Raw genomic sequence first — 24,766 nt, 5'->3', positions numbered from 1 at the left:
CGTGTTAAGAATATTATATTTCCTCATTTTTCAGAGATAAAAGTGCCTTAACCATATTAAGTGTTATTTGTTCTTGTCTGTTCACTCAGGCACATCAGATCTGTTACTCTGTGCTCTGTCTCTTCTCCTACGTGGCTGCAGTGAAGGGGAAGGAGGCAGAGGGCAAACCCAAGATGCTGTCCCCTCGCCTATTACCCAGCTAGTGCCCACTTCTGCCTGCTGTATTATATCCTGGTTCTGTCCAAACCCTCTCTGTAAATGCTACACTGTAACTTACTCTCCAGACTGTCTACACATCTGCTTCTTTACTGCTGTCTTGAGCCTCTGGCTTACTTGCCTATCCTGGACAGTATTCCTTACACTTATCCACCCACTCGCAGTATTTAATCAAGATCAGTGGCAAGTACATATTGCAACTATAAAAATACTGGTTTTCCTCCAGACATTCTTATATATAAGAATAGAACAGTAACCAAGCGCACTGCATATATTTCCTCAGATCCTATTAGTCACTGTCCTGGGTTTTATTTGTCTCTAGTAGGACAAATCTCCCCTTCTCTTGCATGTGATCAGAGGTGCCCATATCCACACTATGCCAACGCTAAAAATCAGCGTAGGTATGTGCAGACGTCATCCCTCTGTCCTGGCAAGTGCTCCAGCTTCCCCTATCTTTAACAATCCCAGAAAAATAACAGTGTAGTCACTGGGAACACAACATCAGTCCTGTCCAATGATGATTTTTAAAATGCTTCACATTTATGGGGCTACAGAGAGTGTGTTTGTGTGTGTGTGTGTATGAATGTGACCGTTAGCAGGTGACCAAACAGTGCTTAAGTGTTTCATTCGGCCTGTTCCCCTCTGCCGTATTTGGTCCAAGGTGTGTGTACATCTTTAGCTTTGCCTTGAGCCTAATGTACTAGTTCTACTGTAAAACTGTCTGTGAACAGCTGTGATGAATTGCATGTTGCTGTAAGAAAACGAAGAAAAAAAAAAGAAAAAGACAAACACTGAATAGTAATACAAAACCCTATGCTGTACATTTTACTGGAGCAATGTTTAAAAAGAAAAGAAAAATTTAATGTTCTAAAACAAACTGTGGTTTATTGAGTAGACGTGCAATACAGTAGTGGGTATGAAGAACAAGTTTCTCCGCCGTCCCGTGTGAGAGTGAAAGCCGAGAGGAGCGTGTTTATCCGAATGCATTTCCGAACCACATAATAGAGGCATTAAGTGAGCGTGTGAATGCAGAATCAGCTGCTTTTGGAGATCTCTCGTGTTCAGATGTGGGTCTGTAGGTGTACTGATGTCCCGTCGGCAAATCATCGTTTGAGAGAATCTACACGTGTAATTTAGAGAAACGTCCCATTTAAATTTCTTGCTTTTGTACGTGTGTGTGTGTGTGTGTGTGTTTAAGAAGGAGTGTGTCTAGAAGACTCTGGTATACATTTTTATTGTTCTTTTATGTGGTGTTATGATTTTAAAACGTCGTCCCTTATGTAAAAGTGTATGTATAATGAAGATAATGGTGTCTCCATGAAGAGCAATCGTTTTTAGACGGTCTTAAAGGTCCGTAAGTTTAGTTGTAAATAGCACAAGATTGATTCATCAGGTCAAAGAGTCTCCAAAGACAGATGTTTTGAAGATGTGTGAATGCCGAGTGACTGAGCGAAACAGACAACTGTGTAGCATCTGAGCTAGTCAGGTCTTTCATTCGGTTGCACTTACTACTGAGAGCAAGAGGGGGGAAAAAGAGAACAGAGACACGTTGGATGTAAATATTTCAGTGTTTAAAAAAAAGTATTTATAGAACCTGTACAGCTTTGGCAATATGACAATAAAAGATGTCGAACCCTAATATCTGGACTTGATTTATATCCTGTTGGAAATGAATGCGGGGTCTCGAATCCATGTCTCCATCTTAAAGGCCATTCCAATAACTCGAGTGGATCATGGCAATTTATCGTCGTGAGCCGATGCAACTTTGTTTCCAGAACAACAAAAAATGTGACAGAAATGTATGATTTCTGAGCCATTAAATGTTATCGTAATGAAATGTATTGCCTTTAATTGGTCCTATATTTACACTTAATAGGCATGACCTTTTTTTTTTTTACACAAACCAGTGAGTCTAAATAATTCAAAAGAATTAGACAAGATGCTACACAATGTGCTTACATTGCTACATTATCCTTTACCTGGCCTCCAAGTGACCACTCCATTTCTAGCAAGTTGGCAAGGGTGTGTCCAGACGCGTGTAATATTATGGAGAAGTGTGTAATATTGGAGTGTGCTGCTCTTGATTTAAGCACCTTACTGCATGCAACCTTCCAAAACTCTTAGACAATCTGCTTTTGAGAAGCTTTATTTTTATAAGTATGATGCAAGTTATTAGCACCGCTGATACCATCCTGAAAAGTCCGGATACAGAGTGTGCAGAGCGAGCTGTTTCTGTATCACACAAACATACACGTAAGACACAGAGCATTGCATTGATACTGCCAAAGAAAAAAAAAAAGCACCCCCCCTTCCCCATGTCCTTTCCTTTCCACTATAACATTACAAAGAAGAAGTTTAGACATTTTGTGCTGTTTCTCTAACCTAATTATGAGGAGTTATCTTCCCTGGACGGCTAAGTTACTTTACACATGATCTTAAACATAAATAATATAAATAGAACAGCAGCAAGACAATTTATGCATTGTTGGTGCAGATTTTTTTTTATAAAACTATAAGACCAGAAGAATATTAGTAATTTTCCCTACTGGAAACGTACCTATTCTGACATGAACTGAGGTTGGAACTAAAGCTTAAAAAATGGTGCAAACAATAAAATGTAATAAACAGTCACGCAGACATCCTTATTAATATATACGGCTAATTGTTGGCAAGTCACAATGAGCCACAGAGAAGTGCTGTAAAGAACTGTGTAAATAAAATGTAGGGGGAATAACTATTTAGTGTCATTAAGCCACTAGAATGATTAAATAATAATTTGGCACATTCGTTTAACAGTTCATGACCAAGGACTAAAATCACCCTGAAGAATTTCAGCAAAATTGTTCCACATGATGATGTCTTGGGTGTTCGGTTTCTTCTGAATTCATTTCGCCGTGGTCATCTTTTACTGTTCATAGCTCAGTAGAGCAATTTCAACCAAATTGAATTTTGGACTTTTTTTTTTTACCAGATCATCCTGGTACACAAAAAGTTTAAGACCAAACCTATTTGCTAAATCTCACACTGAGGCTGACTAAGCAGTTTAGCTTCAAGCTTAGACTTCTACTGACAGTACTTGTGTTTCAGATGAAGCAGATCCCTAGCTGTCTCCGTGGACGGCCCTACGGAGGATGCGCAGACGGGACATGACTTCATCCCAGTCCAGATACGCTCCCTCTAGGTGTCTTAGGGTCCTGCCGCCTGATGAATAATGCTTTCGGCCGTGCAGCAGACGCCAGTTATCAAAGGTTACCAGGTCACCTGTATGTAACAGACTATTATTATTTTCACAGAACATGGAAAAAAAATTAATGACATTTCCAGAATCTGGCCAATGCTACTGGACATGTTGGTCTGTTTTCCATTACATTTTGGCCTCTACACCAGACAGACCAAAGACTTTCCATGTAATTAGATCGATAAAAAGAAAAAATATGACACACCATACATAACAAAATATCCAGCCAAGTTCTCAATCTGTTGCTCATTTGCAGGTCAGAATGAAGAAAATCCAAAAGAGCAAAGAGCAATAACTCAAATTTTTCGTTAACAAACCTCATTGTTAATGAGATCTGTGCCAAATTTTCATTTTCAATTCAATAGTGTGTTAGTTGGACAGAAGAAAAAGAGGTGTCTCATTAGTCTTTCTGTTCTAGTAGACTGACCTGGCTCCATCCTGTAAGTGACCATGTTCTCTGGCTGGTTCATCAGCTCCACAAAGCTCTTCAGGGACGAGTAGAAAGGCTGCACCTGATCGAGCGGTAGATCCAGGACAGAATCTCTAGTTGCATTGTTATAATTTATCCTTACAACACGGCCTTCACTGTCCACGCTGCACAGAAAGGGGGAAAAAAAGACTTTTTTATTAATTTTTTTTTACCAAGGTGGACATGAGATGGCGCTGTTTTTACACTAACTCTGGCCCTCGTGAAAATCAAGTCATGTGACTTTTCATGTGACATATAATCAGTGCCTTGTTTTCTTTTGCAAGCTATGTGATGTATAATCTTCCTGTACCATGCATTCTGATGCTAGTTGAGAGTGGCGGATTGATTTAAGGGCCCTCTGAGGCACTAAACCACGACGCACATGGGAACATGTATTACATCAGTGAGGTCTGGTCTCTAAATTAGGTGACGTCAGCATACATCTGAATTTCCAAGTGCAATAAATTTATACACATGGCTGACCATGTCCTACAAACCCAAATGAGCCAACAGTGGAGGGCCAACATATTAAACCAGTGGTTTTCAAACTGGGGGGCCCCACAGAAAAAGTTTTGATTCAGCTGATTCGTCCAAATTTGGAAAAAGTGGTGTGTTTAATAATGCTAGATGCGCTTAAATGTTAGAAGTAAATGCTTCAGAACAGCACTACATCTCCTGTAGGTGATCATTTCCAATGGAATAATAGGAGAGTGCTAATGCCATAAACAAACAAATAAATTAATAAATAAATGTTGTTGTTTATTCGGCTACTCCCTGTTCAGGGTCGCACAATGGATTATTTGGACCGTGTGTTTTCGATTTGGTATAGGTTTAACGCCGGATGCCTTTCCTGACCCGACCCTCCCATTTTATCCAAGCTTGGACTGACACTGAGAGTTATCTCTTCAGTGGCTGGGTTAGCTTCCTGCCCGGGAATCGAACCTGGACCGCGACCATGAGAACACAGGATCCTGCCGCTAGACGACCAGGAGGCTAAATTAATGAATTAATTTGCATTTGCATTCTAATCTGCTTTTGCACACTGTGTGTGTGAGAGAGACAGTATTTCCTTGTAAATTGTGGTACATGGTCACATTTGTATTTGTCTCACTCTATAATGCGGTTCTTGGACTGCACGCTGAAGTCGCAGTAGTCAGAGCCGATGTCTGTGTAGTCGATGTAGAGGGACGACAGTGTGTTAAATGCCTCTGGGTCCTCTCTCCTGAGCAGCTCGGCCATGTGGAAGCCGTCCACCACCTCGCTCTCGCCACCCTGCTCGGCCTGCTGCAGACAGTGTAGGAACTGCACCTGTCTCACACACACACATGCAAACAGGAGAGTTACTTTTAAGGGTAGGATTTCAGGTGTCTCAAGCTTACACAGCATTTATTTTAAAAGTAAGCGCTGCAATAGACTACACACAGATCCTATAAAAGAGAATACTTCTGATTTTATTAACAGGAAATCAGTGTTTGTCCAGGTAGACTATGAAATTACATCCTCCATTAAATATGTGACATGGCTTGCAGTTTACTACGAAACAATTTTACTTTAAATCTTCTTGAACCTGCAAAGAACTTAATCGATAATCTCAGCAGCCGCAACTGTGACTGTTTCTCTCTTAGAAAGAAAACGCTTCTATGAGCAAACTTTCTAGTACAGATACTATTACATTTGATAGATACGACATCTGAAGCGTTTGTAGTGCTATTTTTATATTCCTTCTACATTTATAGCACACAATGACAGGAAATGAAAACCTTGCAATCTACGTGATTACATAGTAGCTCACAGTAAATAGACAATAAGTACCAACAATTTTCCTTTATATAGTTGGGTGTGGGAAAGCTTAGACTAGAAAAGAGGTGCATGCAAGCTCAGCTCTTTTTATATTCGCATTATGATGACATATGCATCGATCAAGCATAACATTATGACCATCTGCCTGATATTGTGTTGGTCCCCCTGTTGCTGCCGAAACAGCCCTGACCCGTCATGCACTGTGTATTCTGACACCTTTCTATTAGAACCAGTATTAACTTCTTCAGCAATCTGAGCAACAGTAGCTCATCTGTTGGATCGGATCACACGGGCCAGCCTTCGCTCCCCACGTGCATCAGTGAGCCTTGGCTGTCCATGACCCTGTCGCCGGTTCACCACTGTTCCTTCCTTGGACCACTTTTGATAGATACTGACCACTGCAGACTGGGAACACCCCACAAGAGCTGCAGTTTTGGAGATGCTCAGATCCAGTCGTCTAGCCATCACAATTTGGTCCTTCATCAAATTCACTCAAATCCTTACACATTGCCCAACGTGTTCCATACATTTTTCCATGTAAAAATGTAATTGCACAACTGGTGCCAGTTGTGGATGCTGTCGTTTCCAACCAGACGTAGAATAAACATGCTTTCACAACATTTAACAAGCGAGGTTTAGAAGAGAGACATTGTTTCTACCATGGGGCATGACCTGCTAGCCAATTATGCCTGAAAGAGCATTACTAGCTATTTGTGTGTGAAAGTGTAGGATATGCAACCTGGTTGATTAAGCAAAACAAATGAGGCCACATCGTTACACAAGGTTGCAGCCAATATATTACATAATTTGTAGTCAATTTATGTGGATCATGCAAACTGTGTGTGTGTGTAGGGTGGTGTACTCACCCCAGGTGGATGATGCAAAGCAGGATAGTCAGTGTGCAGGCTCAGCTTGCCTGAGGTATATGCTACGTTGTTGGCCATGGGCTTGTCTTGCACTTGCCATGTGTGTCTGTCGAGGCAAAAACAGCATGCATTTACAGTGTCTGTGTTAAGTGACTGGAGGAAACCACAGCTGTAAAATGCTTACAATGTTTTTGTAGCTGTGCAAGAAAATTTAATAACCATAAGAAATAGATATACCAGACATTGTGTTATGGCAACACTCAGCGCACAGGCAGCGGCAGACTGGAGTTATGCGATTACGGTAATAAAATTTGACCCGTGCCGTGTCCAGAGGAAAAAGGATATGAATGAATGGATAACTTATATGGATTTAAGAACCGCTGTGTCTTAATGATGTCTGCATGTGGGAGAATAAATGCACCGTAATAATGCATAATTATGCGTATTAAAAATATACGTAAATTAATTCATCTGTAGTGAGTGTTTTTGTGCTGGTCAGGGCTGGACCAGGAAGTCTATCCTGAGTCTCAATCAGAACCACATGTACACTGGTCTGCGCTATTTTATGTATCGGTCCTGTAGCGTGACTTTACTCTTTAGCCCCGTCTTTAGTTCTGTGTTGTCTTATGTGCTTATGTCTTTATATAGCACCAGGGTCCTGGAGGAATGTTATCTCAGGTCACTGTGTACTGCATCAGTTATATATAGTCGAAATGACAATGAAAGCCTCTTGACTTGACTTGATACAGGAAAATACGCTGGATAAGACACCATTCCATCACAGGGCAACATGCACACGCATTCATGCCTATGGGGAAATGTAATGTAGCCGATCCACATACTGGCATGTTTTTAGGAGTTGAAGGAAACCGGAGAAGCCGGCACCTGATATTTGTTGAATACGGCCCTGCAGCTTTAGTCAATAAGCGCAAACATTTTTAGACTTACATCAGTTAAGAATGTTGTGATCAAGTGTTATGACAACAAATGTGAATCATTTAAACATAAACTACAGTGTTTTAGGGATGGGAAACATACTGTGAAACAACATCTCCAGACTTTCTGTCTAAACAGAGGAGAGGGAAGACCTGCTGTCACAGGAGACACATGGAACTGCGGAGTGCAGCATGATGTCATTACTGAGAAAGTCCAGCTCGGCTGGATTGTTTTCCATTTACTCTCTCTCTCTCTCTCTCTCTCTCCCTCCTTTGCAGTAGCTTTGGACACACTCAGCTCATGATCGGATCTTTTGTTTGAGTGTGTGTGGGCTGTGATCAGGTAAAACTGGGTCCAGCTGGCGTCTGACTTCACATACGCTGTCCCTGGACATCAGAGTTAAAGTCGCAGTGCAGCTCTGGAGTATATCAACACTGGCTCCAACTCAAGCCGACAGAACACTCCAGTGTGTTCCTGTACTATCTGTCTCCACTATTCTCCCTCACTGGCTAATCTGAGACACTGTTTTCCTTCTGTATCCCCTTTCCTGTCTTCTTTTTTTTTTCCCCCTTCACTTTATTTAAAGCTTTATCTAAATGGAGAACTCTTAATTATTCTCCTTAAGTATATAAGCGACCCGGAGAGGGCTGTCTTCATTTGTAATTCATGAAGGATGACTTTCAAAACATTAAAAATACCTCATTAATGAGATGGATAGGCTGTAAGTGTTAAATAATGAACTACCGATTCACTGCTCTGCAGTTTATGTGAAGGTCAGTGGCGATGGAACTCATTTAAGAGGAGAAAAAAAAAAAAAAAAGATGTTTGATTTGGCCTCGATTCAGCTCAGGAAATGCTTTCATCAAGTTGATCGCAGTTTGCCAATGACTCATGTTGAACTTCTAATCTTTTACAGCAGAGTGAATCCTTTGGAAAAAAAAATAAAAAATAAAAAGAGGGATTCTGCAGAAGTGCAATTTTTATGGGTTTCTTCATGCTAAATTGAGGTCAAATTTTACAGCTATGGAGCATACACTAACAAGGCATGAACAATTCGTGATGTAAGTAAGGAAAATACACTTCTAGTAATCTTTTCAATTATACTGTAAAATCCTGTGTGTGTGTGAGTCCTTACCCATAGAATGTGAGTCTGAGGTATCCAATTCTCCGAGCGAGTCTAGCCAACTGCCCCTGCTCAGATGGCGCCCCCTTCAGATACACGATCCCGACGCGCCTGAGGGCCGTAAGCCAGGCCAGAGCGGCCTTATCATCACTCAGAACCTCCTCAAAGTCTGCCATGGGGATCTGCAGAGCAGAGTCCCAGAATTCACGCTCTGAAACAACCCAGACACATTTACCCAACTAAAAAAAATCATATTTTTTTATGTGTCAAAAAACACATTACACACTCTCAAGAAATGAGATCCCAATATCTGTAGATATCATTATCACTCTAGATAGACTATGAACAATGAAGAAAACATGTTTTGTATTGGGAAACCATTGGAAATGGATCAGCTGTTAAATTCCTATGAACCCTTCTACTAAATATCACCATATGTTCGGAGAAAACCCATGATGCAAGACATCGAGAATGAATATGCACCTAAAAGCAAATGACCAGCGCTTGTTATGTATTCTACAGCTCTACGTCAACAGTTTAGTAAAACATCTGCAGTCTGGAAATCCCGTAGATGTAATCCTCAATGTACAGTATATTATCCTTAATCATCAGAAGTAGTACATCACTTATCCCTGATTATTTTTTTTTCTCTTTCCTGTGTCTGGCAGGGTAGAGGTGAGCACCAAATCCACATGGCAATCATTACATCCAGATAATGGAAATTTAGATCCATCCCAGTTAGCTGGCAGATATTTTTTTTTGTAATTTAATTGGAATAGTGTGTTTGCGTTTTCAAGACCAGAGCCAGCACATGGCGGTTAGACATGGACTCAGTGTGAGTGGAACAACAGCCACAACATCATGTCTGCATTTATATATTTATGTCTGTATTATCTGTATTTATTTCATCGTTTGGTCTTTTATATAAGCTGACAAGCTGTCGATGTGTGTGTGTACATACGCGCACACACACACACACACACAAATATACATATAGCTGCCACATTAATTAGAAATGGTAATAAAACAGAGCACACAAAAAAAACAGACTTTAGGGCAGGTAAACACTCCAGTGAGTAAACAATCTGCGGCCTGGACAAACACAGGATTAATCTACTCCATATGAAACACATACTTTCAGGGATTATGTGGAATAGGGCTGTTGGACCAATACTTTCACATTGTTTATGTTTTTGAAGAGGGAAATAATCCACAATTAAATGTTGATCTATTTTTAATGTAAGTCCATTAAATTTTAACGTTTTTGGCGAAATGGCCTTTGTCGTTTGATGTAGAATAAAGGCTCGAAATAAACGTGTTGTATTTAAAGCATCTTTTTTTCTTTCTTTTACCATATTTTGAGAAGTATCAACAAAGTACATTTATTCAGTTTAGCGAGTGATGATTCCTCTTGCAAATGTTCTCTTGGCTGTTTTTTTGCACTATGTAAGGTTTTATTATGTCAATATATCATGTCAATATATTCAGTTAGGGATTCTACTAAACTGTGTGCTCTGGTGAGGCTTAAATTAAAAAGAAAAGGGGGGGGGACTGTGTTAAGGTCAAGGAATGCATGTGTGTATTTGGATTGGCTAAAAACTCACTGCCCCTTCACATCATCAAATCTGACAGCTCTAATGTGAACATACACACATGTTAGCAGTTGCTTGCCATTCCAGTAATCTGTTGGGGTTTTTTTTTTTTTATTTTATTTAAGCAGCTAATTATTATTTCAAATAATAAACTTGAGTAGCACTGAATAAAGTAGTTAAAAAAGGGAAAGTGTACTGTGGGGCTCCATGTTGTGCTACAATTAAGAGAGCTGAGTGGCGCACGGAAAATAAGAGATGAAAGAAAAAAACAGAATATTGGGATTAGAGTAGAAGGATAAGGAGGAGGAGGAGGAAAGAGAGAGAGAGAGGGAGGGAACGAGGGAACTGGGCAGTTGGCCCAGGGTGAGAAGGTTCACATGGTGCACTCTACCATGCAACGGTGCTCAGCATTCCCTCTCATAACGACACACATTCGCTGCTAGGATATCCTGGCAGGACTCACTCCAGTCTCAGAGCCAATCAGAGATTAGTCTCACTTTCGCATAGTTTCCAGTCGGGCTTCAGAGCAATAATACATCACTATATCTCAGAGGAGCTCCACTGCTCTTGCACTCTCTAGCAAACTCACAAGCAAGGTAAACTTTAATCCCTGTTCCTCTACTGATGCGTGTCTGTGTTACACATCTGTGCATTGTTCCTAACAGAGAGATTTTTACAGCAGCAGCAGCAGCACTAATCTGGCTCTGTAGCTGGCCTTGTCAACTTTGTCAAACAGATCAAAAGCACATGGAACAGAAAGACGTGGAAAAAACCCAAGACTCATTTGCTGACATTCGTTTCCTTCTGAAAGTTTAGTATGGTGAGTATGTGAACTGCAAGTCTGTCTAATGTGAGTAACGTGAATTCACAGTGTGGAAATGTAACATGTAGGATGGCGTTGCGTTTTATACACGTCCTTGTAGTAGTTGCATCTTTTAGAACTTCAACACGTGATTTCCCACAAGATTAATCTGAATCAATATATTCACATTATGAATGAAAGCCAGTGGAAATTGGAGATGCATTCATTTTAACAGTCAAATTAAAGGTGTATTTATACTTTCTTTGGTTGTTAGTTGAGATCAGTGCTTTTAGAACACAGTGACGCTCAAGAGCAGCTGATTCAATGCCAGTTGAGACCAAAGTTGGATGACAACAAAGTTTTGGCAAGGTCAAGAAATTTTCTGTGATGCTGTTACAACACTTCTCTGAAAGCAACCAACAGGAGGACAGTATACGATTACGTAAAACTCCCGGGACCAATAGCTCCAAATACTTTAATGGCAATGGCAAAACATGAAGCAAATATGCTAAGGGCAAGAAAAAAAAAAGATCCTTGTTTCCTCAAGCTCACGTTGAAGACCACGAACGATGATTGATAATGTAAGAAAAACAGTCGTTAATCGTAAGTCTATCATTAGAGGATCTTCGTTTGTAAAAGCTATCAAGAGGAACACATTATTCATTATCGCACATTCCATTACAGTATTTGGCTAATCTGTTACTGAGATCATTTCATACAAGTAGTAATCTTAAAAGAATTGTGTGATTTCTGTCCGAAACCAGCTGTTGATGATTGGAACCCTAGCATAAGGGTTTTCCATACAAGACAAGGTATTACTGGCCTTGAGCTAGATGGTTTAGATCATAAATGGTTGAAAGATCCAGCTGACTATTTTATCTACATGGATAATAAATCAAATGTTCCTTTCAAAAAAAAGGCTCACACCCTTTTGTATACTTGTGTGAAACTGTATGTGTGTGTGACAGAGCCTGCTATATTTATGACACACCCTGCACTTGAGAACCTGCATTTGTAAAAAATAAATAAATAAATAAAGTAAAACCCAGTTAGAGCCAATAAACACGGACGTGGCTGAGCATACAGAACATTCCCATTGTAAGTAGCACAATGCGGAATTAAAGACATTCAGAAAGCTCTTGAACCAATTACCAATGTGGATAATGAGCTCTTTCTTGGCTGCTCACTTCACAGAGGGAGGAAAAACTACTGGCTTATTTGATGCAATAAGATGTAGTCATCTAATCTTCAGCAAACAAACCTCCCTATGTCTTTCTGCATTAAATTAGCACTCTGAAATAAACTCCAGGAAAGCCAAACACGGTGCTCCAGTGTTACTCAACTCAATCAGTGGGACCCAAGAGACATTTCTATTACATTTGATATGCAAGCTAAACAAGCAACACCTTCAGAGAGAGGTCCCTTTAATGTCTCCATCCCACAGAGCTTAGTTCTTTCGGGGATTTAAAATTAGCTCAGAACAGTTGGAGATGCAGTTTAGGATGTAGAACCTCCTGTGGCTTTACTCTGAGCAAACGTGAAAAAACAAACACCAGTGTCTTGCATAACTACTACACATGAAAGACAGCGTAAAGGCGGAAAGGACTAATGGCACTTTGCCTTTAGCAACAGACGCATTACAGGCTGCAGGGCCGACCCCGGAAGCTTCAGAGGGTTTTACGAGGAGTAAGGACCTTTGGGTTAAGTGGTAGTTTAGGTGCTCTGCTGGATTCAGTGAGAATTAAAGGGAGCTGTGTTTAAGGCATAGCCTAGGGCAGGAAGAGTTTTTGCTGTATTCTTTCATCAGCATCCAAGAAGAATTTGAGTTGTACACACATATAAGAGACTTTTTTTAAGGCTTTAGGTCATCCTAGAGAGTTGGTTAGACCTTCAGGAAGTTTAAATGAGCCATGCTGTAAATTACACCACTCATGAGGAAAAGTACTATAGAGTTAAGGCATTTACAACCTCCAGCAGTGGTCCATCTAGAGACTGGCAGCTTTTTGATTCAGTTCATGAAACACAGATATATGCTCTTTAAGCCTAGAGCCTCTCCAAACTGTACCCAGGTGTACCCTGATCATCTCATTCACACTTAACTGCGTCTGGTTTCTTAACTCGGAGCCACAGAACGCCAACAATCCAGCTGTGGCCTGACCAAGTCAAGTCAAGGAGCCATTAGTCTTCAAGCTAGACACACTCGGGTTTGTTTGGAGCACGTCGCAGCCTTCTTCTCGAGTTGCTTAGATCACGATTCCATATGGCAGGAAGTGGGAAAAGATTTCTACTCAAGGGTGATCCTTTGGATGTGTCTCCTCAGACAAATGCTTCAGGCTTAAGGCTGGCTGTTCCACACACCACACTTGAAACTACTAGACTGATATCACACACCGAGTTATCGTCTCGCAATCAGTTGAGACATATTTATTTAAAAAAGGTTCATAAATAACTTACTGTTTTCACACATGCACAACAAAGGCTTCGTTACAGAGTTCAGCAATGGTTCTAAATCTTAACTGGAAGAAAGCATGGAAAATGACATTAAATTATTCACAAAATTATATATTTTGCACTCAACATATTCCCAGAGAAGCTTGGAGGTAGCCCAAGCCTAAATTAGTTGCACAAAATGTCCACAAAAATCTAAAGCAAAGTGGGAGTTCAGGAAACACAGCAGCTCCAACTAAAATCACTGTTTATTTCTATGCAGCCGAGAATTCTTCACACTGAACTGCAGTGAGTCTTCTCTTTCACGGGACCCTCGACTTCCTTAACTTTCTCACCTGTCTGTAGTTAACATTTACTGAAAAGCAAGACTGATACCATAATGATGTCTATTGTCTGAGCAGTTATGACGCTGTAAAAATAGACGTGTTCTGAACTAAACGTATTCATTTTAACCGAAGGTTTATTCAGGCACTGACTGAGTGAAGTGTGCATGAGTGAGGTGCAAGCTCCATAGAGATCCATCTCCAACTAACTACTACTATTTTCTATACATGCAGTACTATTTAATTCAAATTTTACTACTATACTACACTATATTGCCAAAAGTATTTGGACACCCTTCCAAATCATTGAATTTAGGTGTTGTTTTTCATGCTCCCAACTTTGTGGGAACAGTTTGGGGATTGCCACTTCCAGTTCCAACATGACTGTGCACAAAGCAAGGTCCATAAAGACATGGATGAGCAATGGGATGATTTATCCCAAAGGTGTTCTATGGGGTTGAGGTCAGGACTCTGTGCAGGCCAGTCAAGTTCCTCTACACCAAACTTGTTCATCCATGTCTTTATGGACCTTGCTTTGTGCACTGGTGTGCAGTCATGTTGGAACAGGAAGGGGTCATCCCCAAACTGTCTTCACAAAGTTGGGAGCATGAAATTGTCCAAAATGTCTTGGTATGCTGAAGCATTAAGAGTTTCTTTCACTGGAACTAAGGGGCCAAGCCCAACCCCTGAAAAACAACACCTGAATTCAGTGATTTGGAGGGGTGTCCCAAAACTTTTGGCAATATAACTGTGTTGGCCAGTCAATTCAGCTCAGAAGTGCTTAGAAAACTAAGTTGGAAATGGTCTGGATGTATGACATGCTATGAATGAAGTAACTCTCCAGATGCATAAGACACAGCAGACTAACTGTAAGACACGAGAATCACCAAAACTGTAACTCACCATTTAGAAAAAGTTCCTCCTGCCGTGCTTGTCTTGCCTCGGTTGAGAAGCATCTTTTCTTTAACCAGTCAGGCTCAAACTCACTGCTGTGTCGGTCTGGCCATGTGATAGAGACCTGCAGACACAAAACAGTGTGAACAGATGCTAGATTAGTCGTTATGTAGAGTAGCATTTGTCATGTACACATCGTAGGGTATACTGTAATATGTGTAGAGGCCTGGGAAAACTCCAAGTGGGTCTACTGTAGGTGTGAAAACCACAGAGGCTCCTAAACTGAACTACATTTTCTTTTTGTACATATCTCAACCAGAAGTACAGTTACTCCAAAAAGTGAAAAAAGGAAAGTGACATTTAAGTCCATTTATTTCAATTCTGCCAAATGATGCCCCACAAACCTCTGGATTTATAACCGTATCTACTTATTTAAAAAAGGCACTGCAAGTTTACTGTATATAATGCTTATTACCACCTCAGTCTGTCTTCTCATCTGAGCTAAAAGTCGCTCATGGCAATTAAACACAAGCCTCCATTGTCTCTTCACTCAACTGATCACTGCAGTACTAACATCAGCGAGGAAATTAAACCACACATTAATTCAGTCAGTTCTTTTAGCTACATTTCTTTTAAAAACATTCTGGCTGTTTTCCATAAACTTTTTGTTCCAAAACCACACACGTAGATATGTAACAATACAATCAGAAAACTCCTATTTGTTTATCTTCTATGAAACATATAAAAACTGTACCTTGTTATTCTCAGTTATTTGCACTTGGTCCATTCCAGTATGCACATCAAGCTCAGTGAGGAGGAGACTCCGTGCTTGTGCTGACTGCAGCATGCACAGAGGGCACTGGCAGTTATCCCTAAGCCAGGTAAACGGATAAAAACTATAGCTTCCATCATCCCACTCCAGCTGCAGCAGCCTTTTTTGGTCTAGCACTTGAGCATGTCTAACCACTGCACTCCCTCCAACAGTGGGTAGTGGGACCGCTGCCAGCGTCTGATACCCAAAACAAGGCGCTTTTACTGGCTTGGATGGACGATTGGCTCCTTTCAGCACATGCAGAGCCGCTCTGGAGGCACAGCGAGCCAGACTAGAGAACATCCTGATCCGAGGTGCAGCCTGTAAGCAGTGTGATGTCGACTGTCTTCATGGAAACATATAAAAAGGGTTAAGTGGTTACATAATTGCTTTACAGCCTTGTTTATGATACCAGCACAAATTAACAACATCTTTATTACATGATGATAATCTCTTTATTCACTGTAAACTGAATTGAGCATGGTATGCAATGGTATGATGTAAACGTTTAGAACGGTACGCAAAACCTACATTGATTTTCCCCAAAAGTTAATGACCAAACATTATAACAGTGCTATAAAAAGTACGTCACCCATGACCGGTAACCTTACACATACTAATTGCGAATCTTACACACACAAAATGTGCTGTGTAAAAAGGTTTTTGGAACAGTAGTTCCTAGAAATGTAAAAGCCTACATGCACTATATGGCCAAGGATTTGTTCAGCAGACCATAACGCTTGTTGAATGCAGCCCATTATGTTATAATAATTTCCACTATACTGGGAAGGCTTTCAGATCTGAGGAACACGAGCATTAGTGAGGCAGCGATGATGTTAGTCGGACGCTGATGTCTAGCAAGAAGGTCGACGTTTCAGTCCATCCTAAAGGTGGGGTTGAGGTCAGGGCTCTGTGAAGGCCACTCTTTTATGACAACTATGCATACATCATGAAGACACTGAGTTACACAGAGATCACTTATCCTGTATTATTACTACGGACTACTGAAAACATATCTGTTTGGAAATGTCTCCATGTTCCTTTGGTGTGATAAAAATGTACCTTGGATTTGCAATAAATAACATAAAGTAGCCTCAAAAGAACAATTAGGACCATCAATTCGAAATTCCCAGCTACACCACTCAGAAGTCACACTAATAAACAACAGATCCGGCGTGCATAAAGCTATATCACATGCATTACGTGTGCAGTGACACGGTGTGAGTTTAAGGGTCATAGAGCACGCGCTGCATAATAAAGTTACGTAAGCGGCCACCACATGACGTCAGCTCATCACCGCACGCGCTCGCCGGCGGCAGAAGTAGGTGAAAGGTCGCGCAATTCACCGGCTGTGTTTCCGGTTATTTTCTGACCGGTTCCAGATAGACGCTATGTTATCTGTAAGCAGAAGGCGCTTTTAATCACGCAATCTTTAACGCACAGCTGTAGTTATACTCGAACGGACACAGAATACATGTAAGTGCCTTGTTAGTAGAAGTAGTCTCTACGCGAGCATGCTAACAAACAATAGCCGCAGCTAAGCCAGTGAGTTAGTGAGAGTAGGGTTGTTTGTTATGATGTCCTGTGCGCGTGCGGAATTAAGGCGAGCACGTGTGAACGGAAAAAGAGGAAAAACAGTCTAATGCACGAGGAGATGGGAAGCTGAACTTACCGTGTGTAAAGGGAAAAGAAGCTTCTGTGAGTGTGAATGCAGGAAGACGCACACCGGGAAGTGTGTGAAAGGTCGCTGTGCTTTGTGAATCAATACACACCCACTACACGGAAACTCCTTTTGCTTCAGGTTTCATGTGCAGATTATAAATAGCACCAATAAACGATATGGATCGTTTAAGTGATAAATTGATATCTTTGTGTCCTGAAATGATTTGTATTTATATTTATGAGGTTCATTCTCTGTCAAATAACTGATTCCTTACTGCTTTCAATGCCAAAGACAAATAGACAGGGATTGTTGTATATAAGGAAATTCTTTGTGAATGTTCTTTGTTTGTTTGTTTGTTTGTTGGGGGGGAAAAACACTATCTGGCCAAACGTTTATGACCATCACACCTATATGTGGGTCTTCCTCAAACTGTTGTCACGAGGTTGGTGTCTTTGAATACTGTAGCATTATAATGTCGCTTCACTGATATGAAGTCGTCCAAGCATGACAGTGTCCTTGTGCATAAAGCAAACTCCAATAAGACTTGGTGTGGAAGTGTCCTGAACAGAACCCTGACCTCAAAACCCACTAAACACCTTTGGGACAAACTGGAATGCTGACTGCACACCAGGCCTCCTCACCCATCATCAGTAACTGACCTCAGTAATGCTCATGTGGATGAAACCCAAACACTCCAGAATCTAGTGGAGATCCTACCCAGAAGAGTGAAGGTTATAATAACAGTAAAGGGGAACTAACTGCCTCTGGAATGGGATGTTTACCAAGTACATATGGGTGTGTTGGTGAGGTGTCCACAAACTTTTGGCCATTTGGTGTACAATTTACATTCTTCCTGTCATATTTATTTATTTCGTTGTTCCATTAGTAGTTTTTTTTTTTTTTTGACATTTGAGACAGCTTTCTATCATCATGGAATGATTCGCTTAGCAGAAACATCTGAAACAAATGCAGTTACATTATCAGATTTTAACGGAATAAGTTTCACTGAGTTATGAATGCTTTTGTTTTTGAGTTCACTGAGGTGCTTTTGCTGCTTTTAAATGTTATTCTTGAGTGATTATCTTAAATCAGATATTTTATCTCGATAGATAGATAGATAGATAGATAGATAGATAGATAGATAGATAGATAGATAGATAGATAGATAGATAGATAAAAATATTCCCGTATTTATGAACAACTTTGTTTCATTTGTTTGTTTGTTTCACTGTTTTGCTTTTCTATGATTATAAGCATGCTTTCTTCATAGACTTCCTCATTATCACAAAAATAATCCATGAAGGATGAAAAGTGAGATGAATGAAAAATGTGATGAGAAATTATTTCAATTCAAAGGTACATACGCATGTCCACAAGTCATTTTATATGGTCATTTGTGTATTACTTTGCAAATATATTTGTAATATGTATTGGTTGATATAGATTTCCAAAAAAAATCTTAGTTTTTCTGGAAGCAGTTACTTCCTGGACTTCAGATTGATAAATAGATAAGCACACATGCTCATTTTTAATCATGAATTTGTCCAAAGCTGAAGACCTGTTGGCCTTAATTGTGATTTATGTAATAACACTGGAATATTTCTGGAAACTTTATTTTTGGATTTCAGGCATTTCATCTGCCTGAAATGCAATAACCTAATGGCGTTCCCTGACACTCACACACCGTGCCCTGCAGCATGAACATTTCACACTGACCAGTGACATTTTCCACTTTACGACTGTCCTGAAATAACACTTTTATGAGGGGGAAACAAAAACACACAGTCTGTACAGAGAAAAAAGCAAAACAAAAAGGTTGCACCTCAGATGTGGTTTGCATGACTGAGTGAGCTCCCCAAGCACCTGTACGGCTTCACGGAGAACCCGAAATCTTTCAGTCTTTCTGTAAAACTTGTTCTTAGGCTTTGCCTGTAATCTCTGTGGTCTGCTAGCAGATGCTGCCTTGGCACAAAGATTAAATGTAAATGTGTGCCGCAAGACCACTTTTAAATCCCATAAAAGCCCACAGAGAAACAAATTCCACAGGCTTAGGAGAATTATCTGTAGTTTATACACGTCATGATCAGAATGGAAAGTCTTACTGCTGTTACAGTTAATCCTTCCTCCAACAGTCCACAGCCTATAGGGTTTTCTTTTTATTAAACAGATTTCTTCACACAATTATAAATCTATCTGCCTGCCTAGCACTTTATGGTTCAAGATTCCACATTTATTCCGACTGTTATGTGTAAGAGACAGCTTGTAGCATTCCAACACTAAAACGCACGCACACTCCCTCTTTAAAGGTTTTTTTTTTATTACAAAGTGGAATAAACAGCCTCTCAGGAATGCAACTACACATGGTAGAAGCTTTGAAGTCCAATATTTCTGCCCGCAGTTATCTTGGTTGGTCAGAGGGTACGTCATCTCAGTCTTGTTTTTTTCCATTCAATGAATAATTGCACAAATATATTCATACTGCAAGAACTGCTTCCACGAATACCTTAGCCAGTTTCTGCATTAAAAAATATAGACACTCACAGTATAACATTTTCAAAGCTCATATTAACATTGAAAAAAAGTTTCCTATGGAACAAAAGCTTTAACAAATATATTCTCTCCTCCCTTTTTTTTTTTAATAATAATAATAATATTAAACGCTATTTTACATAATATATTTAAGCAGTGTGTATTTCAGGAGGTTAGTCTGCATGTTTAACTGTTGCAAATACAGAGCAAAGTCCTCAGTGTTAAACTGACACCTACTATGTGCTCCATCCAGCTGGAGGAGTGGACTCTGGAGGTGAGAATTCAACACTGGGGATTTAGCTGGACATGTTGAGGAACTAAATACGAGTATGAATTTTTAGATAAGAAAAACACCCTTTCATCTGTTGACCATTTGCTCTTTTTTTTTGCAGAATATGCACATTCAAGTAATGACTAAAAATCACTTGGACAAATACTAGCAAAAGAAAAACAAACTATTATTATCATCGTTGCATATAAATACCTGGACATCATCTAAATGATGGAACAGGTGTTTAAACCCTGGTTCTTTTTATTGTCACAATGCCTGAGTATCATATGATCCTTTAAAAGATAGATTAAGAAAGGACTTGTTGAATCCTGTCCAGTCTGCTGCAGCTCATCAGCTCATTTATACTCTAAATGAAAACTGTCTTTAGTTATTGCACAAAATAGCTGCATTGTGTTAGCCAAAATGCCCAAGTAGTTGGACGTCGCTTTATTTCCCCGGTTGAGGGCAGATCGCACGCGCTTGCGTTCACACCTTCAGGTACTCGTTTTTGAGGCGGCTCAAGCGCGTGCCGTGGCTGCGGATTATGAGCGACAGCAGCTCGTGCTTGTCCTTGAGCGCGAGCGCCACGTCCAGCGTGTTGCGCATCGCGTCGCGTGCGTGGGCAACCATGGCGAGGAAGTCGTCGCTGACGCGGTGCTCGTCGCGCTGCTCCTGCTCCTGGCTCTGTTTGAACTTCACCTCGAGCTCGAGCAGCGACTTCTCGGAGCCGGCGAAGGCCTCGCCGATCTGCACGCTCTCGCGACGCAGGAACTCGCCATAGCTTTCATCGCCGTCCAGGTCGAGCGCCACGCTCCGGCCAATGCCCTCGAGGACGCGCGCCGCGTCCTCCACGTGACGCTTGAGGATGGTGAAGTCGTCGCGGATCACCGCGTCGTTGTCTTCCTCCAGAACGCAGCGGGTCTCATCTTTCACCCTGAAGAGCATCTGGCATTGCTCGGGGTCGTCGTTTTCCTCGTAGTAGCCGTCCGGCACGAAGTAGTGATGGAAGGTACCGTTGGACATCTCCGGGTATAGCGGACCTAAATACGCCGCTCCGAGGCGGAGATAAACCAAACAAACCGCCGCGAATAATCTAAGAGACAGCATCATTATTCAGTTTCTTCATTCAGCAAAAAAAAAAAAAAAAGTCCACCGGTCTCCGAAAAAGTTTCCTTTAGGGTTTGCGTGCAGCCTGATTTTTCTTCTGTATGACAAACATTCTGCCGCTCATATATCCAGACGAGATCTGAAAGCTCGTGCAGAAACCCCCTGCTTGTATTTCCTCTGTAGATCGCTCCTTAATAGATTTTGACCGGGTGCCTACACGCTGCAGTGAGATTTCATCAGAGCTGAGAGATGATACGCGAGCAGTCCTTGCTCGCGCTGAGTGTCTGCACATCTGGTTCTCCGAGACAGCACTAGGTTTAGACTAATGATCCCCCTGCTCCTGCTCTCAGATTACAGACCCGTCACTGCTACACTTAGAAAGCAGCACAGAGCTGGCAGCAGGACTATATTACACAGGAGTTTGTTATTAGAGTAGCTGAAGCTATTAGGACCTTTTAGTACTAATGAATTAAACAAAAATACACAGTAGAGATGTGACTGCTTTATGTAACTCTGTTGAGACATGCTTGAAGGTAGCATACCTTTTTCTTACAACTATTTTAAGTCTAAATCAGTTTTTAAGCATATTCTTCATTGCACTACTGATCAGCTTTGGAGTTATGAGACTAAGAAATGTATCAGAAGAAGTAGTAGCAGTAAAACATTGAATTTTGGACTGAGAACCAATAAAACCCACTGACCCGGTCAGATAAATTGGTCACAGCAGCTGACTTCAGCAGTTGTCATATATTTCAACACCCCACACCCGAATGCATTATTCCATTAGACATCTAGTACTATACTTAGTTTAGATATTACTTGAAGATCGTGTCACTGAACACATTGCTTTTTACAGCAGTGATAACAAAAGAAGTTTCTTTACTTAGTCGTTTACATTTGTACAGACAGGTCTCTTCCACCAGACTCTTTCTTCTCACCCAGCTGTTCCTCATGACAGTTACACCGAATGAGCCGCTGAGTGATGATGAAAGGTTACGACCCCTGTAAAGTCAGAAACTGCTTAGGCAATGACATCATTTTTGGGGGAGATCCGGAGGGTGGGTGTTCTGACAGGTGTGTTTCAGCACGTTTTCAGCATGCGCACACACACACACACACGCACACACTATAATACAATAGAATATTATTATATACTGGTCCAGAGCTGGAAAAAAAGGAGAAGAAAGAAGTCATAAATATGTAAAAAGGATGTCTTTGATACAGCTAAGCACGAAAGTACGAAAACTGTTTCCTCCCGAAAACTCCCAGCAAATGTGTTTCCAAGGCATAAAACCAATAGAGTTGTGTGTGTGTGTATGTGTGTGTGAGTGAGTGAGTGAGTGAGTGAGTGAGCGAGAGAGAGAGAGGGGTGCAGATGGATTGTGTTTGTGTGTGTGTATGTCAGTGTGTACTTAGTTTCCTTTTTCACTCCGTCAGAATCACTTGTTCCCAGCCTTGCTTTTCTTCAGAGCTTCTTCTAAATTACCTAAAGTACCTTGTCCTAGACATCCCAAACCCCCTTTAAACCTGGTTCCCCCGAGGTTCCTCCCATACTCATCCACTCTGAGTAGCTCTCTCTCTCTCTACTGTCAAATCCAGTTTCAGACTCTTCTTAACGCATCTCAGTCTGTGTTTTTAGTTCTTTATAAGCATCAAATGTTTTAACAACTGAGGTAACGGAAAGTATTTATTAGCCATCAGTAGTCCTGCAAGTTATACAGTCTCCAGTTTCCATTGGTTAGCTGTTTAGCTGAACTGATGAGCCGTTGCAATCAGGAGTCAGTGAGCACGTAATTGACATATAAACATAACTGTGTAAACAAATGGAATGGTAGATTGCAGGCTGAGGATACTATTTCTAACTCAGTTCTTCTTCCAGACACTTCACCAAGATGATGTAGCATTAATGTCTTTAAAGTCAATATTTTGTAGCTGGAACATTAAGTAAATCACAGATCTGTGCAGTTCCTTTGAGGTTGTGCTGAATCCAAGCCATCCACTTGGCAAGGAAAGAAAATGGGCACTGGAAACTATGCCATTGAACCGCATATGAACTTAGCCTATGGGCCAGGTTGGATATGAAATTGCAGGATTTATGGAAGGGTGCTTGATTGATCATTAATCCTTACAGAAAGTCGATAAAACACTGTCCCCCTGGACATACAGTTCTTTCCATCTTGTAAGCAGTCATGGGTATTGAAATGTTTGTGTAAGAGCGCAATAAAAGGTGCAGGTGCTGTGTACAGAGCCGTCAGAAACAAGAACAGCAATATTGTTTTCTACTTTTGAGTCCTTGTGAGCTACACAGACAGCATGATCTCACCAGCAGCGGCTCATGACTAAGTTTTTGGTGGAACAGGACAGAGGTAATAACAACATAGACTCAACCTAATCTAAGTCAGGATGTCTAGTTAATTTTAAAAGTAAGCCCAGTTGAGAGTTAATTGCGTACAGTCATCCAGCATACAGTATAGCAGCTCGTTTTGAGCTGTTTTAGATGCGTCATTGTTCACATGGCTCTGCCATTTGAGGTTCTGCCCCTGCCTGTCCCGATGGATGAACTGACACTGGATCTCAAATGGAATAAAATGAAAGAAATGAAAGGGGGGAAAAAAGCAAAGCCAGTGCTTTTTGTGTATCATTACATTGTCACGCCCTCTGAACAGACCTTTTTCTTGTGGCTGAAAATCCAGATATGGGCAAGATTACAACACCAGGCACTACAGAAAGTTACTGTAGCATCTGGTGTTTTAGTAACGGTTTAACTTTCATTTAGACCGAACAGCAAATGGATATTCCTGTGCAGAATATTAGACACACACCATTATTAAATCCAGAAGGATCCACAGATCTTGTGAAGTATGGGCTACAGTGATAAGGCAAGAGAGTAAATGACTGCTTTAGTCCCACAGCGGCGTTTTTCACTTTATCACACATATGTTCCCTAAACACAGGCCAGCGTTGACCTCAGAGCAAGCTTTCAGATAGCAGCTCAGCTGCCCACAAATATAAACCTGGTTTTACTTATCCTGTAATTAAACGCCCTTATGACACAATAGCTAAAGCCACAATATGACTATGGGACTAAATCCAGACAAGTATATTTACATAGTTTAGTGCTTCAAGTAAATGACATCAACTGGAAAAGAGATATCAGCCATTGTATTCATAAAAATACTGAGCCAATGTATGACAGCATTGTAATTATATCACATTTTATTACTTATTCTATATAAGTATATTATATTTATATTCTTAACCAGAGTAAGGCATTTGCATTGGGGCGCACTACTGCTACAGAAAACAAAGCATACTGCTATTAGACTATGTGGCTTGAGTCAAAGCTTACTCAGCAGTCACATCTAATGTGATGAAACCCTCTCAGAAAGTATCTGTAGTGTTTCTGTTTAATGTGCGTGGGTGTGCTCTCGTCTCGGTGCTCACAAGGGCATACAGTGTAATGAGAGAGGAGGGAATACGGGAGTGACCGCCGGAGAGAGACTAGAGATCCTGAAGCTGTTCATACTCATACTCAACTGCTCATGAGATTTTTCCAGTGGATTTGTGGTCGAGCGCTTCGCTGCCAGCCCCTGGATTGGCTTACGGTTTGTCGGTCTTCAAAACATTTTTCTTTTTTTTTGCTCATATGGAAACATATTGAAGCCAAATTTATTCAGT

General features: G+C 40.8%; 3 protein-coding genes and 1 long non-coding RNA gene across 55 annotated transcripts in view; 2 read left to right on the top strand and 2 right to left on the bottom strand.

The window, feature by feature from the left end:
* Positions 1–1,855, top strand: part of madd (MAP-kinase activating death domain) — a 50,079-nt gene extending 48,224 nt beyond the window's left edge. For all 50 annotated transcript variants that reach the window (XM_058381821.1, XM_058381823.1, XM_058381793.1 and 47 more), the window contains one exon: positions 90–1,855. Coding sequence is in view for 32 of the 50 variants with exons in the window: in XM_058381793.1 (XP_058237776.1) it covers positions 90–203 (114 nt within the window). In the remaining 18 variants the exon portion in view is untranslated. The remainder of the gene's footprint in view (positions 1–89) is intronic.
* An 843-nt stretch (positions 1,856–2,698) lies between these two features.
* Positions 2,699–15,821, bottom strand: bbox1 (butyrobetaine (gamma), 2-oxoglutarate dioxygenase (gamma-butyrobetaine hydroxylase) 1). The gene is made up of 7 exons (XM_058381846.1): positions 15,462–15,821; positions 14,717–14,831; positions 8,661–8,859; positions 6,590–6,695; positions 5,035–5,231; positions 3,882–4,048; positions 2,699–3,477 (listed from the first exon to the last, which is right to left on the bottom strand). Exons 1-7 carry the CDS (start codon positions 15,819–15,821, stop codon positions 3,317–3,319), a joined length of 1,305 nt encoding a protein of 434 aa, XP_058237829.1. The 3' UTR covers positions 2,699–3,316.
* Positions 9,943–17,547, top strand: LOC131347615 (uncharacterized). Of its 3 annotated transcripts, none has more exons than XR_009203810.1 (4): positions 9,943–10,836; positions 10,920–11,060; positions 15,500–15,588; positions 15,692–17,547. It is a non-coding gene; the product is annotated as an uncharacterized LOC131347615 (long non-coding RNA). The 3 variants fall into 3 exon arrangements; XR_009203809.1 differs by having other exon boundaries at positions 9,945–10,836; positions 10,923–11,060; XR_009203808.1 differs by having other exon boundaries at positions 9,951–11,060.
* Positions 17,548–19,480: 1,933 nt separating this feature from the next.
* Positions 19,481–21,451, bottom strand: fibinb (fin bud initiation factor b). Its single transcript, XM_058381847.1, has one exon. It carries the CDS (start codon positions 21,089–21,091, stop codon positions 20,468–20,470), a length of 624 nt encoding a protein of 207 aa, XP_058237830.1. The 5' UTR covers positions 21,092–21,451; the 3' UTR covers positions 19,481–20,467.
* Between the last annotated feature and the right edge of the window lie 3,315 nt (positions 21,452–24,766).

The sequence above is a fragment of the Hemibagrus wyckioides genome, linkage group LG27 (genome assembly GCF_019097595.1).
Source record: "Hemibagrus wyckioides isolate EC202008001 linkage group LG27, SWU_Hwy_1.0, whole genome shotgun sequence".
NCBI classification, from domain to species: Eukaryota; Metazoa; Chordata; class Actinopteri; order Siluriformes; family Bagridae; genus Hemibagrus; species Hemibagrus wyckioides.
Note: the sequence above shows the minus strand (reverse complement) of the source record. Positions and strands in the feature narration are given on the sequence as shown.